General features: G+C 38.2%; 1 protein-coding gene across 3 annotated transcripts in view; it reads left to right on the top strand.

Moving 5' to 3' along the window:
- PLCH1 (phospholipase C eta 1) overlaps positions 1–19,202 on the top strand; it is a 78,687-nt gene extending 59,485 nt beyond the window's left edge. For 2 of the 3 annotated variants that reach the window (XM_062582232.1, XM_062582230.1), the window contains exons 12-23: positions 2,353–2,424; positions 5,367–5,458; positions 6,208–6,305; positions 7,832–8,011; positions 8,099–8,206; positions 9,064–9,188; positions 9,624–9,708; positions 10,457–10,603; positions 11,008–11,087; positions 13,032–13,091; positions 13,565–13,919; positions 17,104–19,202. In XM_062582232.1, the coding sequence (XP_062438216.1) occupies positions 2,353–2,424; positions 5,367–5,458; positions 6,208–6,305; positions 7,832–8,011; positions 8,099–8,206; positions 9,064–9,188; positions 9,624–9,708; positions 10,457–10,603; positions 11,008–11,087; positions 13,032–13,091; positions 13,565–13,919; positions 17,104–19,202 (3,501 nt within the window). The remainder of the gene's footprint in view (positions 1–2,352; positions 2,425–5,366; positions 5,459–6,207; positions 6,306–7,831; positions 8,012–8,098; positions 8,207–9,063; positions 9,189–9,623; positions 9,709–10,456; positions 10,604–11,007; positions 11,088–13,031; positions 13,092–13,564; positions 13,920–17,103) is intronic. The other variant, XM_062582233.1, reaches the window with a different exon arrangement.
- The last annotated feature ends 519 nt before the right edge of the window (positions 19,203–19,721 follow it).

Below are 19,721 nucleotides of genomic sequence, written 5' to 3'. Positions count from 1 at the left end.
CCTTGAATCTATAATTATCATATTTTCATCTTCACCAACTGTGAAGACTAGTTATGATAAATAGAGAATGAATTGCCCTGCAAGGGACATACTTACCCTGTACAGGTACGGTCTCCTTCAAGGCTGAGTACATGTAGTTTTGTTTTCTGTGTATCTTCCCACTCCGTAGGCTATATGTAGCTCTTTGCTGTCTCCTACTCTGAGATTGGACCTGTAAGATTTTTGCCTGAAGCCAGGGTTTACTACAAAAAACATATTCAGCTTGTCTGAGTGATACTTTTGAGACTTCTGGTTAAAGCTGGGTTGTGGTGGTAGGAGGATGGCAGAATCTAAAGGACAGAGCCATCTGACCTGATAAATGAGGGTGGTTTGCAGATTGTGGATTCACAGTGTGAGAACAGGCTTGGTTTATCAGTTCCACCTGGCCTTTGTGTTGTGTCCAGAAAAGTGGGATTTCAGAGCATACATTTCCAATATTAGTAGATCAATTGTGAATCATTTCAATATTATTTTGAGCTAGAATAATTACATTTGGAAAAATGAGCAAACCCTAGCTAGCATCTGCTGGGGGAGTTGTGTTTAAAGAATGCAGATTTCCATAAGTCACTCATCTTGGATAGACATTTGAGTTTACCAACTACATTTAACTGACATGAACAAAAAATATTGAAAACTAGTAATTTAGGTGCATTATCCAAATATCTTGTGTAATTGTACTGGAAAGGGATCTGTTGGGAGATTTGTTCTATTTTTTTTGTTTCTTATATATCATTTTGCATTATGTAGTCACTGATGTACCATTCATTTCACCAAAGATTTGCTGCTGCTCTCTAAAACCAACCAACCAACCATTCACAAAGCAAGCTTATGTTCTGATCTCGAGTAACTATTAAATAACTAAAAACATAACTAGCTGTTTCCACATACATGATTAATTTAGCTTGTATACCAAAACTCAACCCCAGCCTGGTCCATTATAGCTTCAGGAGTTAGTAAAAACTCTATTTTTCTGTATTACGCAGTGTCCAAAGAAGAACACAGATTCATAATCTTGTTAGGGTGGAGTTGCTACCACAGTTGATTTGAACCATTGCAAGTGGTTGGTCTCCTGGCACGTGTAACTGAGAGATAATGCACTCCAGAATGCACCTTTTCAGTGATTCCAGGTGCTTTACACTTGCTGCACAGACAGGCAGCGCTAGGGAGGTGCAGCTTTCAGTCACCAGAGGAGGACTGCTCCATCAGCAGACTGAGAGGTTCTACTGCAAGATGCTGTGTCCTAGCATAGATGTCTTCTACTCAGTGTCTGGCATGTGGGACTGGAGTGGGCTGGCCTTGCTGCTGTGAGAAGCAGCCTCCCCATGGCACACCTGTGCCCAAACAGCTCAGGCTTATCTTTTACCAGAAAAGTGTCAGCTCAACCAAAGAATAAAGATATCATATCCTTTTTGCCTTTCCATAGACATAATAGACATACCATTCCATAGTATCTGGCAGGTCAGATACTTTCTGAACTTCTAGGAAATGGAAGCTATGATTAGAAATAAATTATTGAAGAGATCACAAAAACCTCGCATGTAATTGTCTGACACTAGGCTTAATACAGTTTTGATTTGCTGTTGTCACTGTCAACTAGCTATTCACTGGTATATGAGGGAGACAAGTAGTCTATCTGCTAAGGTTTCCTTCTGCAAGTCTCCTACAGAGACTTTCAGCTTGAGCTAGGAAGAAATGTTTGAATAGGAGGTACAGAGATTATTGACCTGAGGAAACCATCTAGTGTCCTATTTATGGTAACCAAATGTGAACTCCAAGCTGCATAGTGAATAAATGGAGTTCCCTGACTTGCATTGTGAGATTCTGGAGGAATATTCTTCAGCACCTTTGGGTCTTCATTTTGCTCTTTGCAAGATGAAGGAATGTGCTTTTCTGATGGGAAAGACTAGGTGGTGCCAGGAATCATGAAACTGACGTTCAATCACATGGCTTTAAATGTGAAGCATGGACTTCAGGATGCCTGACTGAAGTCTGCATATGTCTGTTTGGAGATTTTTTTTTGTCCTCTCTTTCTTTTCATTTTTACCTTTCTATATACTTTGAAATGTTTGGGTGCTTTTTATTGTTATTTGGTAGTTTTTTTTGCATGGCTGGTTATTGTGTTGAATATTAATACTTTTAATATTTTTCCTTACTATAGGAGGATTGCTAGGTTATCAAGTGTGGAAAGCAATTTAAAAAGCCCTATAATGAGATTTTAGGTTTAAATTTGTGTTCAAAGATCATTATATTGAGTTTAGACTAGAAATTTCTTAAGGTTGATTCTTTAACCTATTGCACTCTTTCTCTGCGCAGAACCTGGACATGAAAGAAAGTGGAAAAAAATCTCATGGTCGATCATTAATGGGCAACTTTGGTAAACACAAAGTAAGTAAAATTGGAGACTCAAACTGCTATTTTATGTCTCATGGCATTTTAAATGCAGAGTATCTTTTATTGTTTGAGAGTGGCATGGTATGTAGGTGGGCAGTGAGGAAAGACTGCTTGTATCTGTTATTTGATTATATTTGGTATATTTATTGCTGTTTAGAAAAATAGTATACTACTCTGTTAACAGTACAGAGAATCCTTTAAAGACAGTTACACAGACTCGCAAAATGTTTCCTGAACAGAAAGGTCATGTTCACTAATTATGTGGAATTGCTAACTTCCTGATTACACTTGCAGCAGTTGAACAAATATAGACAAATACCTTGGCATATTCTTGTTTTCTAAAGATTTCTGTCTATACAGCTGCCAGTGTTTGGTTCATTTAGGTTTTGGTAGAGAGTTATGTATGCATTTTTCTCTTTTCTGTTCGGTTATGTATTCTGACAGGAAACATGGCTCTGATGCGAAGTTTTTTTGTTTTTTTCAAAGTTATCCTAGAAATAAGATGACTAGATACCTGTCCTCTTTACTTAACTATGGAGAAAAAAAATAAAGCACAACCCTTTTATTTCTCAAGAAATATCCTTTCCCTTAGTTTCTCATGATATTTGTGTTTTAGCAGCAGTTTTAAAAATTAGGCTTTTTTAGGAGAATTTTTTCCTGGTTTCACAGTTTTAAGGGATTTGTAATCATTATTTAACATAACTGAATGCTATTTAAAATTGATAATCTGATAGATTTGAATTGTAATAGATGTGATCACAGTTTTACCCCATTTCATGCTCTAAGCAGTACCATACAGTTTTACTGTCTTTCTCTTTGTTTTAACGAAGTGCTGTAATTGAGTAATGGAGCTGAGTTCAACACTCACAGAAAAGCACATTCTTTTCTGATCTCTTCATGGTTTTGCATATAGTATTTATACCCTTGTGTAGCTGCCAGGCAGATTGTTCACTTCACTGTTTCTTCACTGCAAGTAGAGTGGTGACTCTACTGAACCAACCTGTGTTCCTCTTCAGAGCCATCCGAATGGAAGTTGCAGCCAAAGAGGACGCACACTATGTGAGCAGCAATCTGAATGCCAGTTTAAGGAAAAATGGCAGTTACGAAATACATTACGGAAGCTTAATCTGCCCACCAGCTTATCTGCTCTGAAGCTGCCTAGGAGCCATCAAAATGTCTCTAGGCAAACAATACTAGAACCCATATCTACACTTAAATTATAAGTTTACATCAATTTAAAGTGATTATATTTCTTTCAGGGGCTTTAGCCAAGTGCGCATGTTCACAACTTTTGATTTTCAGGAAATAAAAATGTGAACAATGAGTTCTATTACAGCATGTGATGATTTCTGCAGATAACTGTTGTGCATGGTAGTGGGCATTGCACATTGTAACCTGTGCTCACTGGGAAAATAAATGCTGTGAAGTGAGATGTCACGTATAGAAGTCAGCTACTAAAAGCTACTGGATACAATGAGGGCTGGAAAGCATGTCAATAATGTGATTATTTAACTGGCTCTTCTATTTGTGTATAGCTTGTCAGAAAACCCATTCATTTCATCTCTTTTCTGAAAAAAATAAGACAGAGCGCATTTTTATTTCTCCCCCTCTTTCTTCTGCTCTTTCTTCTGCTTTTTCTTTCTGTTTTCCAGCTAAGAGATGTCTGGGAAAAATGTTTATTATTGATATTTTCACAGGTACAGAATTATCCAACCAAGGATATTGACTTGTAGATGTTTTCAGTCTAGCTCTTGTGACAACTATATCCATATATAAATTAAAAAAAAAAATGATAGAGAAGGGACAGAGAAGCAAAGGCTGACAATTCCTTTAGGTTTCCTGAAAAATCATCCACAGTCCAGACCTTCAGATTCCAACACTGAACAACACAAGTGATTTCCAGAATAGTCAACTTTATTTCAACACTGAACACAGCAAATTAGACTGTAAACTAAATTATATGCATCACTGGTGTATCACAGCAGGAGAAATGAAATCTGTACTCAATTATTATCTACCTTATGAGCAGATGAACAAGGAGTTCTCAATTATACTACCTCTTGATGAGAAGGGAATTACAGAAACTCTTTGAACTACAGTTAGTGTTACAAAATATGTAATGGTGAAATATGAGATGGTATCAAATAAGAGCTGCTTATGGAAAAAAAAGATGCTTTTACAACTTTAATCTTTTTATTGTAGCTAATAGCTTTAGTGTATGCTGTGATAAATTAGAATAATTTGATTGCTCATGTGTGTGGCTCAGAACACAATGGAAAATTTAGATGTTGGAAAATTTGCCCAGAGACTGTTTTGAACTTTGTGAAGGTATTTGTTGTTTTTTCTTATAAGTTATGTAGAAAGTGTAGGTGGAAGCAATACATTGTGCATTTAGATCTGACTGTGTATTAAAGATCTCTTGTTCGTTAAGTAGAATACTGTCCATTAGAACTTCTGCAGGATCACTGCTATTGTCATGGAGGTAGTAGAACAATGCAGATTTCTTTAGAGCTGTCCTCTTGCCTTTGCTCACCTGCATATACAGCCTGTTCATGTCAGGAGGGAGCAGAGTGAGAGAAACTGCAGAATGACTAGTGGCCTGCAAAGGACTGACTAGTCTGCAGCAACTCTTCAGGGATGGGCTTGGCTGCTGTCCAACAGATAAACCTGCTTCCAGACTCTGCAGACTTGGATTCTTAGATTCAGCAGAAGTGAAATAAGGGCACAAATGCCTTGTGCTGCCTTTTCTTCTTGGCATCTGTAGAAATGCAACGTACTGCTTGGGTTTTCTGTTGAAGAGCCCTGAGAAATCATTCCTAGGACCTGTGCTTGCACACCTGCTGCAGGGTGCCCACCCACCTGACACCTTACAGTAATGTGAAGTTATTAGACTGCCGTATAAATTGACACAGCTATGTTTGATTCTTTCCTAACAGAAAACTGTGAAGGCAAGCTCCAAATCCCAGAGTACATCTGATGATGAAGAAAGTCAGCAAAATTCTGGAAAGGAATCAGGACAGCTCCACAGGTGCACTATGGATCATGATAGTTTTACAGCTCCATTAAATCTAGTGACATGTTACTACTATTGATGTGTCTTGTTGGTTTGTCAATGATTCTGGGAAGTCTATTCTTAAGACTAGATCATTTATGAAACTGCTGTTGAGGTATGTTTTGCTGTTATTGCAGTACCCTGATATTTTGGTTATGTAGATTCTCATGGATTAGCAATTCTCAGATAGCAATTACTCCTCAGCTGAAAAGAAATATGCTAGTAATACTCTCCTAATAGAAAAACGCCAGGCTACATTTTATATGCTGTAAACAGTGCTCAGAGAAAACTTTAGGCTAAATAAGAGTACATCACAACCCAGCCAGCTTTATTACATCTGAGAATGCAGCAAACAATCATAAAAACACCATCGATAATGCATTTGTTGTCACCAAAATGTTCCTTTTTTAGATGCAGCTCAAAGCTATCTGCACTGTTTTTGTCTAGGAAAGCTATGATGCAGCTATTTCATTATTTTTTTAACAAAAAATTTTGTGTCTGTATATGTGTGGCTTAAGGTACAGGGGGGAACAGTCATCTCAGATTGCTCAGAACTCTCTGTATGAAGTTTTACTTAGGGAGGTTCCCTGTTTATTGCACCTTGCTTTTCAGTCTGAGTTGTACAGCTGTTTACTTCCTTAATGGTGAAAAGAAAGGAGACTGAATTATGCTTCAAGTATTGAAATATTCCATCTTTGTTTTATATCTTAAATGTTATACAGCAGAATGGCTCGTCGAAGAAAAACTGTGAAGCTGTGCCGAGCTCTGTCTGATCTAGTGGTATACACAAACTCAGTGGCAGCCCAGGATATAGTAGATGATGGTAAGACTGCTGGTAGAGAGTTATGTATGCATTTTTCTCTTTTCTGTTTGGTTATGTATTCTGACAGGAAACATGGCTCTGATGCGAAGTTTTTTTGTTTTTTTCAAAGTTATCCTAGAAATAAGATGACTAGATACCTGTCCTCTTTACTTAACTATGGAGAAAAAAAATAAAGCACAACCCTTTTATTTCTCAAGAAATATCCTTTCCCTTAGTTTCTCATGATATTTGTGTTTTAGCAGCAGTTTTAAAAATTAGGCTTTTTTAGGAGAATTTTTTCCTGGTTTCACAGTTTTAAGGGATTTGTAATCATTATTTAACATAACTGAATGCTATTTAAAATTGATAATCTGATAGATTTGAATTGTAATAGATGTGATCACAGCCCAGAATATTTGTAGTTGTTTCACTGAACATGTTGAAGAGGCAAAATGGAAACTGGGAGAGTTGCAGAGGAACTTATTGGAAAGATTGACAAATATACATGAACAAGGTATAGGAGATTTTGTTATTGCAGTAGAACTAAAATCTGACAGGAACTAAAGGAAGAAATAAAGAGGGGTGAAAGTACTGTGGAGAAACCAAGTCCAAGAAATAGTGCAAAAACATAATCTTATAAAGTTTCAGCTTAACTGTTCAGAGTGCTCAGGTTTTTCTATAGGGTCAGCTTTTTTTCTAAAGGCTCAGCTTTTTCTGCAGTTTCAGGTGCAGTTATGGTACTGCTGAACCCAGGTAATGGCTTGCTGCCCACCAGAAAGGAGGGCCTGCTCATCAGTGCAAGTACTGCCACCCTCTTTCATCCAGATCCTGGTGTTTTTCTGATCTTAGTCTGAGATGGGAGTGGAGAGCTGGTACAAACTGAGTTGTTCTTACTACTCCCTGTAAGTGGAGTGCTCTCTCCTAGGAAAATGTTCTAGTTATTCTCTCTCCCAGAGGGAAGAGATGATAAAAGGAAGTCTGTGTAAGAGGATAAAGCACTCAAAGAGAAGATTTTGGAATGTGAAAAGGTTACTTGACTCATATAGAGGAAGGATGAGCTTGAGGAAATATGTGAGAGAGACAGAGAGAGAGACTGCATGCTGCTATATTACAAAGACAGGAGCACAGTCAGTGCTGTGTTGAGTCCTTCTTTCCCCCAGCCATAAGCTCTTCAGTAGTATAGTTTTGACCATGACGCCATTAGCATACTTCTTTTACTCTCAGCTTCTTAGTAGCAATCTTGTTTGTGGTTTTGTAGGAGGAAAGGCTGTAACAATTAGCATGAGCTCTTGCTCTGTTTTCCAATTAAGTCTGGAAACTTAAGAATAGAACAGAGGATACTCCTTTAAGGAGAAGCTGATGCCTTTCAGATAACCAACATACAGGATTTGCACGTGACAAGACAATCTATCAGTGTAAATTTGGACTAATTCTTTTCAAATCAATCCATGTTCTCCTTGATTGATCCCCATATAGCTGAGGTCTGAGTTCAGGCCTCCACCCCCTGGGATTGCTTTGTAACTTTGTTAATTTAACAATATACACAGGATCAACAGGAAATGTGCTATCATTCAGTGAAACAAGAGCTCACCAAGCAGTGCAGCAGAAAGCTGAACAGTTTATGCTTTACAACCAGAAACAGCTTACAAGGGTATATCCATCTGCATATCGGATTGACTCCAGCAATTTCAATCCTATACCATATTGGAATGTTGGTTGCCAGTTAGGTAGGTGCTGCATGAGTATCATATTTCCCTTGTTTTTTGCTAAGTTGTTATCTTTATCAATAACACTTGAATCTTCTCGCTGAACAGTGGCACTGAACTACCAGTCTGAAGGACGCATGATGCAAATAAATGAAGCAAAATTTAGGGTAAATGGCAACTGTGGTTATGTCCTCAAACCTCAGCAAATGTGCAAAGGTAATGTCCCACAGTGCATTCATTACTGTAAGTGTCAAGGTGAAAATGTCTTTGTGATGAAGTTACCAAGACAAAAGTAAATAGGAACATGTATAGAATCTTCTCTATATTTCCATTAATACTGTAGTAACCGAGTTGGCTACTAGGATAGCCAGCTGCAAGCAAGAAGGGCAAGATACTTGGTGGACTGGGACTAAGTTTTTAGGACTTGGTCCAATGCTAAAGCAAGACAATGCTATTCTTCTGTTACCTTTGAAAGGAGTTGATTCAGTCCTCAAAACATGTTAGAACAGGAGCCTGATTTTTCAGTATTTTGGAATGAGCATCCTTCCATTTGTTTGAGGATTTTGGATCTGATTGTGTCTCTACATCTGTAAGTAATTTTTGAAATGTGACCACAAGAAGCAGTGGCATTGATTGAAAGTTAGCTGAGAAATGATAGAAGCAGTTTGAACATTTGAAGCAGGCACTGCTTCTGAAGGAAGCAGCTTACTGCACCCCAGCTGCTTGTTCTCGTTATGACTTGTACAGCTGAGAAGATCAGCGTACTAATCTGGGTTATAAGTGATGTTTTTAGAAACTGCTACTTAATACAAAAAGTTTTTCAAAGGAGTCTTAATATTGTAAAACTTTCCTACTGGATGGATCCTTACTTTCTTGTAATCATGTGAGCAAGGACCACTCAGCTCAGAGATGGTGGTAAGAAAGTAGAATGGAATCTAACAATTCATTAATAAGTCCTCTGTAGTCTAATTTACTCAATAATGTCTGAATTTTGGCTGTGTACATGTATCTTCTGCAGATCTATCCTGTGTATTTTTCTTACATTTTTTTTCTCATTCCTTGTTAATTTTTAGGTACCTTCAACCCCTACTCTGCTGATCCACTTCCTGCCAGTCCTAAAAAGCAGCTTATTCTGAAAATCATCAGTGGACAGCAGTTACCTAAGCCTCCCGACTCAATGTTAGGAGACAGAGGAGAGGTAAAATGGTCTGATACCTGCAAGTGCTTCCATGAGAGGTCCTGGAGTGATAAATCAGCCTGTGACTTTAACTTTCTCCTCATTTAAATACACCAGTAAATTTGGTCATTAAATACTACATTTTCGCATGGAGCCTGTATCCTACACATGATGTTTAGAAATTAATATGTTGTTTGTTGTTTTGGGGGTGACTTCCATTTTTTGGGGAAATTACTTATGACTGGTCGTAGCTCTTGACATTACAAACTGTACATCAACCTATAGTCCATGAAGCCACTTCCTATGATTGTGCTGCTTGAAAATTTTTGCTAAGCACAGGTTTTTGAATTCTCGTATGAATTTAAATGTGTTCTCTGAATGGGAATTTCATTAAAAATTGACCTTCATTTGGATCATTAGCTTGCTTTTAAAGTACTGTTGTTTTTTAAAAAATAGATAATAGATCCCTTTGTCGAGGTGGAAATTATTGGATTACCTGTTGACTGCTCTAAAGATCAGACAAGGGTGGTTGACGACAATGGTAAGATAATGTAGCTGACTTCCTCTTCTTAGAGTAAAATATGAAGCCATTATAAATTATTCAGTGTATATTATTACTTTCTAAACTGCAAAGCTTATTAGCCCATGAAACGAAATGATTGTCTTTTTGCTTTCTGGGCAGAATTTCTGGTGTAGGGAGATAGAAATGAGAGACAAAAGAAGAGAACTGCTCACCACAGTGTGTTTCCCCTGGATTCTACTTAGATCTCCTTTAGGCAGAAGTTCCTAGTATTTCTATATCTACAATACATTTATAATATCAAGTGAAATGAGAACACATTATATCCAAGGCAGTTTGACTACCATATCAGCCTTCATAGGAAGGAGATGAAAAAGAACTGAAATGAATAGCCTGTTCTAGCAGGAGAGGTGACCATCTCACGGGTAGATGCAATACCATGGGGAAAAATGAGAATTGTTCCTGTTCATTTTGGTCTATCTGTAGCCTGCCATAGTTCTGCAAAACAGTATCCTGCCTTGCTATCCCTGCCAGATACCCAGCCAAAATCATTTTGTTTATAAAGACTGTCCAGGAAACAAACTCTCATTTTAACTACATATATAATGGAGGTTATGAGAGATCCTAGGTCTTGATGAGCACTAGACAATGAGTGTTCCTTTGTGTATTTGGTTTGTTTGTATTTCTCTTGGCTTTTGCTATGCATCATGAAAACTGAGGCTAACATTGCTATGGCTGTTTCCCAGATTTTCTATTGTTTGTTGCACAGGGTTTAATCCTGTTTGGGAGGAAACACTCACTTTTACCATCCACATGCCTGAAATAGCTTTGGTTCGATTTCTTGTTTGGGACCATGACCCTATTGGGCGAGACTTCGTTGGACAAAGAACTCTGGCCTTTAGCAGTCTTGTGCCTGGTTAGTCCCACTTGTTTTCCTTGATTTTGAGATCTAATTGAAGGTCAAATGCCTTTGAATTTGATGTGCCAGACTAGAAATCAGAATAGGATGTACTCCTCTGTGAGACTTCATGCATGAGCTTGGATATTTCACCTAGCTTGTTAGGATAGTGTACTCACTCTTATTTCAAGGAGTTTTGGGTGGCTCTGATTTTGGAAATTTCAGCTGTTGTCTTATTTGTAACTTGGATACAGTTTATACTGAGGGGGGCTTGGAAAGCCTGTGAGGATGGAAGATAGTAGCTTTTACTGAAGACAGCAGATATTGCTGTGCATATCATGCCTTTTTTAGGCAGTTCTTGCCAGTTGTCCGTAAAATGAATACTGCTGATCAATTGCAATGCTGTTTCTTTATTTTGCTAGGTTATCGCCATGTGTATTTAGAAGGGCTCACAGAAGCATCCATATTTGTTCATATAACCATCAATGAAATCTATGGAAAGGTAGGTATACCTAGGAAGGTATATCTTTTATGAATTTTTTTGTTTTAATACTTTTGGCAAACATGGATTAAAATGCACCACAGAACCTCACAGGACTTGCGTGGTTTCTAAATGATTCTTACAGTCTAAGTATGTGGCATTTTGTAGACTGAGTCAGCTGTGCCTAACTTTCTCTGGCACTGATCAGTACTAAAGTATAAACAAATTATTCAAAACATACAGCAATGGAAAGGCATAATGTCTTATTCTCTGTTGCCCTGAACTTGATGTCTTTGTTTATGCTGTTGCCTATATAATAGATATGTGCCTGTGCTGCTAGAAATCACCATTCTCAGGGAAACAAAATATTGTTTCTTATTCATAGTGTTTTTTCTGAGGAGCACTGAGCCAGGGCATCCATGCACAGTGCACCCATGTCCAGTAGAACATTTGTCTCTCTCTGAGACGCTGTAATCACAGTGCAGACACATCTGTTAGTGTGCTCTGTAAGCAGAAGGATATATCTTGTAAAGTATGGGTTAGCTGGTTGGTTGGTTTGTTTCCTGGCAGGTAATGACCTTCAAAGCATAACACTCTCTTGTACGAGTCTTACCGTGCTTATGATGGTTGCCACCTAATAACTGTTTAACATCTAGATAAAATACATTCCTATAGGCTTAACTTTTAACTAGTTTTACTTCAGAAGTAACTGTTGAGAGCTGTAACTGTACCAGGACCTGGTATTTGACAAATTATTTTTAACTGCTAATTTGTTTTAAATCTTTCAGTGTAGTATTGCTGCTATTCTTCAAGATTATTAATTTTAAAACTTTTATAAAAATTTTAAAACAAAAGCACAGTGCCTTTTCCCCTGTATTTCTGCTTTAACTGCTTTTATGAAAGTTTACAAGAGGTCTTTTTAAGAGCGTAGGTGAAGGGAATAGTTAGTCTCCATCTTTCTCCATTCTGAATGCAGAGAATGTCTTGTCAAAACTAGCCCTGGCCACCAGCTTTCTGTCTACTCTGGAGTGCTCAAGTTGTTTCTATAGGTAGAACTGTAGCACTATGAGCACTTAAGAGAAGTTCAGTAGGACAAAGAGAGAAAATGAGCACAGATGAGACCTAGGGGCTGAGATTTGATACAGTCCAGATCCTCACTCAGCTCTGCTATCCTTATCCTCACTGAGACCATTAGGTCACTAAGTAATCTAATGATGGCAGTGTAAACCATTGAGATGTGTCTCTCATGTTGGCACTCTTGTCTCAGCACAGGGACCAGTATTTCAATGTACTCATCTGCTCTTGCCTCTGGCCAGGGAGGAAGGAGAGTGGCTAGGAGCTGGAGGGAGTGGCCATGCCTCACCCATATGTGTTCTGTGCATAGAGAGAGGCATTTGGTATTCAACATAGATTTCATCATCACAACATCCATATTAAAAGAAAAGTAGCAGTAAACAACTTGGAAAATATTTGCAATATATACATTTGCAATATATGTTGGGGGATATGTATGAAATCACATACTATTTTGATGATAGTCTGTAGGGGAGCCTGTTTGACTGTTGCTCTTGTCTTATGTGCTCTTCAAAGAAGAAATATAGTCAAGAAAGCTGAGTAGCTTCATATTAAAGATGAATGATGATGACAGCAGAAAATGAAAAAAAGATCCAGTGAGATGTGGTCTCTTCTGTATAATTTGTCCATTCTTCTAATGCTGAGTGTAATGTTGAGCTGTATTACTGTGTTTCCAAGGTATAAACAAAGGCTGAATGTACATTTGCATCCTTGTAGATGAGGATATCAGGTCAAATTTCCTTGGGAGAGGCTAACCTAAGATTAATGAATAGTTTTAAGTGATTTGCTCTGCAGGGTTATATTTTCAGCTGATGTTCTGTTACCTTATTGCTTGTATCACAGTCTTGAAAACATTAGCCGAACATATTTGCATTTTTCTTTCCCTTTCAGTGGAGCCCTTTAATCCTCAATCCCAGTTACACTATATTGCACTTTCTAGGAGCCACAAAGGTAGACGTCATTAGCATGCGCTTTGCACTTGCTGGGCACAGATTTTCAAATGGTTCCTAATCGCATGACCTGTAACTACCAAGCTACATCATTTTTCATTCAGACTCTGAAACATTTGGATATTGCTTTGATGAAGCCCATGCGTAAAATTCCAAGCTAATGTGTAGCCTGTCACTGCAGTACACTTCTTAGAGTCTTGTCATCTCTGATTAGGAGACCTCTAGAAAACCTCTCTTGTAGTAGTGGCAGGCTGCCGTCCTAATGAGGAGAAATAGACATGCATGAATTCATGGAGACCTGTGCTGATATTTCCCTGGTCAGAGTAGATGTGAATTGCTTGGTGTGAATTTTTGCTTTGCTGCGTTTTAATTTTGTCTTCGTCATTCATAGATTTTCAGAAAGCAACCCTTTTCATTGCATTCTTTATATAATAGTCTGAACTCACTTGAAACTAGTTTTTCTTGTCCTTTCAGAATAAGCAGCTGATAGGACTCAGAGGGCTGTTTAACAAGAACCCTAAGCACAATTCTGCTGAAAACAACGGGCACTATGTACGGAAGCGATCTATTGGCGATCGAATTCTCCGGCGCACAGCCAGTGCACCAGCAAAAGGTAGAAAGAAAAGTAAAATGGGTGTTCTGGAAGCTATTGAAATTAAGGACAGTGCATCTGAACCAACAGACCTGAAAGACAAAGGAGTTACAAGACGTACAACCCGGAGTTTGCAAGCACGGCCTGCTTCTATGCCAGTGGACAAATATCTTATAGGATTACCATGCACAGAAGGTGAAGCTGTTCAAGATGCCAGAGGAAAAGAAAATTCATCTGGTAAAATACTTCCAAAATTACTTTTTGAGTAGCAAATTGAAATTATATATTAAAAGGCTTGGTTCTGCAGCCTCTATGCACAAGTAATTGCTGAGTAAAATGCTTTAGACTGTAGTATTTTAACAGCTTACGTACATTTCTAAATTACTTCAAACTACTTGAGAACTGAACCCTCAAAAAGTTGGGGAATAATAATAATTTCTCCAAGGGCTCTTAAAAGGACATTTGTCAAGCTTCTTTTCATGATTTAAGAGCAATTTCAACTACCCTTCACCAATCTCTGGTTTGTTAATGTCCATTTACTCAGGAAAACATTGCTGCTGGCATTGTGTTTTTTTTTCACCTTCCTTTTTAAGGGCGGAGAAAAGCACGCAGCATGTGTTTTGGAAGCAATGTTTGTAAAGGCTGACAGACTTTGCAAACAGGGGTAAAAGGGGCAAAAGTAGATCCAGCTTTATATCTAGGAGTCTTGACTTTGTCCTTATAAAGTAATCAGATTAAATACCTTGATTATACAAAAAGGATTAGTTAGGATAAAATCTTAGTCTTGTATTGTTTATACACAAAACAATTTAATTTTTAAAATAACTTTTTTCTGAGTATCTTTAGCAGCACTAGTCTGGGTTTGGAAATACAAAACCTTGCAGTCACTCCAATGACTACAGCAAAGCTGCGTTGTGTAACGATGACCTGCCTAATATCTGATTTAATGGAGTATTTAAATAAGTCTATTAAGCTGTGAATATGATGTCTGTAATTCATTAGACCTTTTGTCTCTATCCTGAGTCTAGATCATTCAGGCTGGTGGTGGTAGTGGGTTTTGTTGATTGGTTGGTTGGTAGGCTAGTTTGACCTTGCTTTTCTTGTTTGTTTGATTTTGTTTTTTTTGTGGAGGAAAAGCATATGTGTTCATACAAGCTGTTCCCATGAGACTGAGGGTTTGGCCATGTCCTTCGATTCAGTTTGATTCTGACAGCACAAAGTTTCCAGAGTTTGTCCTCATAGGGCTCTTCCCCAGCAGGGGAGGCAGAAGAGCTGCCCATCTGTCCTTGATACAGTAGAGAGAGCACATGGAGAACTTGTCTTGGGTGGAATATGGGGGGGGGGGGGGATGACTTGTTGCTGTGCTCTAGATAGTCTCAGCTGTTTAATCAGTGGCTTTTGCTAACCATAGCAGCCAGCTGAAACTAAAATAGTTACAATGCTGTCCTGGCACAGAGAAGAATGAGTTAGTAAGCCGTCCTTTGCTCTACAGCCCCATATTTGTAGCTTTGAAGTAACAGATAATCTGGATATCACCACTTAAAAGCTGCTTAGAAGAAGCAGCAAGCAAAATTAAACAAAAATATTTCTACCACCCCGAAAAGAAACTATAGACAGGAAAAAAGATATTCCTAGTAATGAAGTTAACTCTGAAAATGCTATATTTGAAATTCAAACATTTTTTCCCAATAAGTGTATGAAGCAGATGCAGCTCAGCCATTCTTAGCAATGTATGTGATCATTTCTGACAGATTTCTTCCTAAAGATGCTGGAGACAAATGCAGAAAATTCATTTAGAAGAAATTTAAACCTTTGTCTTGGAGGTCACAAGTATTTACTGATAGCAGAAAAACCTTTGCAGAAAACATAGGCTCTGATGACATGATGTAAAAAGCTACCTCAGGAAATAAATGCTGCACCTTCTAAATGCACGAAGACTAGAACCAGACTGTTTGAGCTGGTGTAAGTAGAGCTTGCTCCATAACCCATACGGAGAAGGACATGCCACCTTAGACACTTAGAAATGAGAAGTGAAGAAGATAAAATTCCAGACAGGCCTCTTCTGTACCCAGGAGACCTTCTCCTTTCTCTGTGCTTCAGGGATATGTCTTAGTGGTAGACACAGAGAAAAGCAACCTGAGCCCTTTTCTGTGGAAGTGCTTACCTTGAATTAGAATGAGAAAAGATATGGCAGAACCTTGTGCCATGTAGGAATAGACTTGCATATTTTCAGGAAGGAAATTAAGCCTAAATATTTCAGATTGAGAGGAGACTTCAACTCTAGAGAGCAACTTGTCAGAGGACAAGTTCTTTATGGCAGAATGCAGTGAAGAATGAAGAGGGAAGGCTATCCAATAAAGACCTTTGTTGCTAATGCTATGGCTAAATTTATCTAGAGTATTAATTGGAATTACGCCAAGTGGGAAATGTGCCTTCCATTTCCTCCTCTATTCTCTTAGAAAGAAATCTACAAATCAAAGAAATTTTTATCTGTTCCATTCTTATATAGGAGCTGTGTAAATCCACTGTAGATGCACTGGAAAGCTTGAGGAACTTTTTTTTCCCCATAATTTGGAGATCAGTCCTGCATGCCGTTTTCATTAAAAATAACTCCTACTGTACCACGGACTGCTCATGCACTGTTTGTGAATGATCAGGGCTTCTCTTTTTCCCTTCTAGGGTGCCTGATTCCTAGTGAATGTTAGGAACAGTATAGCTTATGTCAAATTTACTTCTTTGGTCCTTGCTTAATTAAAAAGGTGTAAATTACCTACCAAAGCCAGGAGTGAGTCATGGAGCTAGGATTTGACATGTAAAAAGAAGCAATATAATTGGAAGAATAAAATGTGTCTAATGAATTTTTTTAATGGGATTCAAAATCTTGTTCTCATATGAATGCAGTATGTTGGTAGATCAAAAATTAAATCTCTAAACAGTAACAATTTACAATAACTATGCAAAGAACAATATGTCTGGGGTCCATCTACTTGATGCTTTTTACTCAGAGGTCTTTTAGGCATGCATCTTGTTTCAAAGTATGCTTTTTAACAGAGCTGTTTTGTTCTGTCTTTATTGCCATGCTTCTTTATAGTACAAATCTGAATAGGAACACAACTGAAGGTAATATCACATGCAAATTATGATATGGTACCTCATTAACATTATTTGCGACAAATATTACATCATGTGCTTGATGTAATAGACATTCAAAGGAAGCTTCAGTGAAGTGCCTGCAGCTCTATTTTCCCATTTATTCATACCACTCAGATAATTTCTATTAAACCTGCACAACCCCATAATTGAGTTCTGTCACAACTGTACTTAATTTTGCATTCTCCATTTGTCTGTCTAAGGACAAAATACTTGTTAATAAACACAAAACAAAATAGAGTGCAACTAATATGTTTCTTATTTCATTTAGCCAACAGTGATGCTACAAGTAAGAAGGAAGCAAACTTGAAAGAATCTGGTTTTACATATTCTGAGAAAAACACAACTACTTCTCATTTGGCATCTGTCTTTAAAAAAGAGAATCCCCAGATGGAGACTAAAACTGACCCTTCTCTAATAGCACCCCTACAGGAAAAACATGTAGCTTTTGCACATGGGGTAGCTGAAACAGATCACCTTGCAGGGTGTCAGGAAAATCATCTTTCTGGTGAAACTGTCCCTCTAATACGGGACTCTGGTTTTGAACTTGTCATAGAAAAAACAAAAGATGAAAATTGTGCAGACCATAAAAGGGAAGATGACACAAAAGTGTCTACAGAGGAGAAAATAACACTGGTGGGAACTTCCCTTTCTCAGAAAGTAGAGGATATTGAAAATCATAAATACGACATCATCAAGAAAAGCACCACAGCAGCTTTCATGCTGACAGATATTTCTTCTACCATCTGCTCTGATCTTCTTGGTTTACACTCCACTTCAACCATGCAAGACAGTGACATTTCTCGTCTTATAGACGAAGTTTCTTTAATGAATGAGAGTGAGATGGATAGCTCTGTCTCAGCACTGATTGGACAGTTTGATGCCACAAATGACCAAACTAATCTCACTGTAGTCTCAAGTCTCCATGGAGCTAGCAGCCAGACCTTCAGTGTGATGTCTGCAAATCCGCATATGCTTACTGCAGATGTTAACACTCCATGTAAGAGCAACTTGACTACCAAAAAATCCCCTTTATTCTCAACTCCAAATACTACTGTGTTCTCCAGCCCAGAGACTACTGAATATTCTGTGTGCACGATTATCCATGAGGCATCTCTTACACCAACTTCTGAATGTAATACCCACAGTGAATTAGTTTGCACAAAAAAGTTGAACAATATGGAAAATAACTTGCTGTCTTCTGCTTGTACTTCACCTCTCTCTTTGCTAAATGCAAATCCCAAAACAAAATGTGGTACAAGTTGGGAAGCCCTTGAATCTGCCGGTTCTTTTGCTTCCGATAGCCTCATCTTTGAGGATGCGCTAGTTGACCCTTCCACTTGTGAAAATTCAGAAAGCAGCAGTCTTGTAGAAGTAGATGGAGATTCTCAAGATCTGCTGGTAACTGCATGTGAATACAAAAGAGAAGATATGAGCCAGATGGCTTCCCCTTTGAAACTAAGGCAAAAGCAGGACGTCGGGCACAGTCGTGAGAGGAGCTCTGGGAATAATGCAACTGTTGAGGAGCTCTGTGTTGCTGCCCTGGATTGCTCAAATAACTTCAGGACTGCAAGGTGTCAGTTCCCTTTCCCAACATACGGAAACCTTGGCTTTTTACGTCATTATCATCAGATATCAGATATGCAAAAAGATGAAATGTATACCTCCCAGGGATCCCAACTTAATGTACACTTGCCTGGACTGAAGAATGCTTTGCCTTTCCCACCTTCTACAGTCATCAAACAGACTAGTCCTTGCAAATCCAAGAGTCTTGGTGACTTAACATCAGAGGATATTTCCTGCAATTTTGAAAGTAAGTACCAGTACATAAGTAGAAGCTTTATCACATCTGGCATGAGAGACAAGAAACTCGCTGCTATGAAGAATATGAGACCACATTCCACAGATGCTCTGACAGAACAGCTGAGAAAATTGGTGTCCCTGGACCAGGATGACAGCTGTCAAACATTGTACTCCAGGCAGATTGATGATGACTGCCCAAAGGCACTGGTCAGAAAACTGTCATCCAGAAGCCAGAGTAGAGTACGGAATATAGCCAGTCGTGCCAAGGAGAGACAGGAAGCCAGCAAGCAAAAATTTTCTAATGCAAGTAGCATAGCAGGGGTCGTTCTTCGGAACAAGCCTTCAGCATCTCCTCACACTATCAACAGGCATTCAACAGGCTCTTACATAGCCAGGTACCTAAATGGATTTGCTGGGGAAGATTCGGAAAGCCGAGGAATACCAGAGGGTGCATGTGCTGCTCTGCACTATAGGTGTGGAGATCAGCTGTATGCACATGATTCTGTTGTGCAATTGGAATCCAGTAGTGATGATAAGCCAGAAATATATTTCCTGCTGAGACTGTAGATTGTATAAATGTACATCTTCAATGTTTACAAAATATTTCATTGAAATGAAGGATTTTTAGCAAAAAACACTGTTTTGAGAATTTAAATTATTTAGAAATACAATTTTATGCTAGTGATTTGATCATGATTTAGTGTGTTCTTTACTGTCAAAGCTTATGTAAATAGAAACTGTGCTCCATTCTTAGGTATGTATTACTTTAAGTTAGAAGTTGTAAAGTGAACTAGTCTGGGGATTATTTGTGTGCAGTAAGTATTTGTAGCATTTTGTATTTGTAACGCATGTCATTTTAACAGTCAAGCACATCTGTGTTCAAGAGCAGAACATTGCAAAGAATGCAATAATATTTTTCTGTTTTCCCAAAGTCCTACTGTTTGGAGAAGAATTTTTAGTAATCACTTTTGACCTTTGTCTTGCAAATTCTACTAAGCATAGTGTTTTCTGTTCTTGGTATCTTCCTTGGAGTTAGACTACAGAGATAGAACTCATTCTCTGCCCAATGGGCAATATTCTCAGAAT

This window comes from Rhea pennata, chromosome 9 (assembly GCF_028389875.1).
Source record: "Rhea pennata isolate bPtePen1 chromosome 9, bPtePen1.pri, whole genome shotgun sequence".
Taxonomy (NCBI): domain Eukaryota; kingdom Metazoa; phylum Chordata; class Aves; order Rheiformes; family Rheidae; genus Rhea; species Rhea pennata.
Note: the sequence above shows the minus strand (reverse complement) of the source record. Positions and strands in the feature narration are given on the sequence as shown.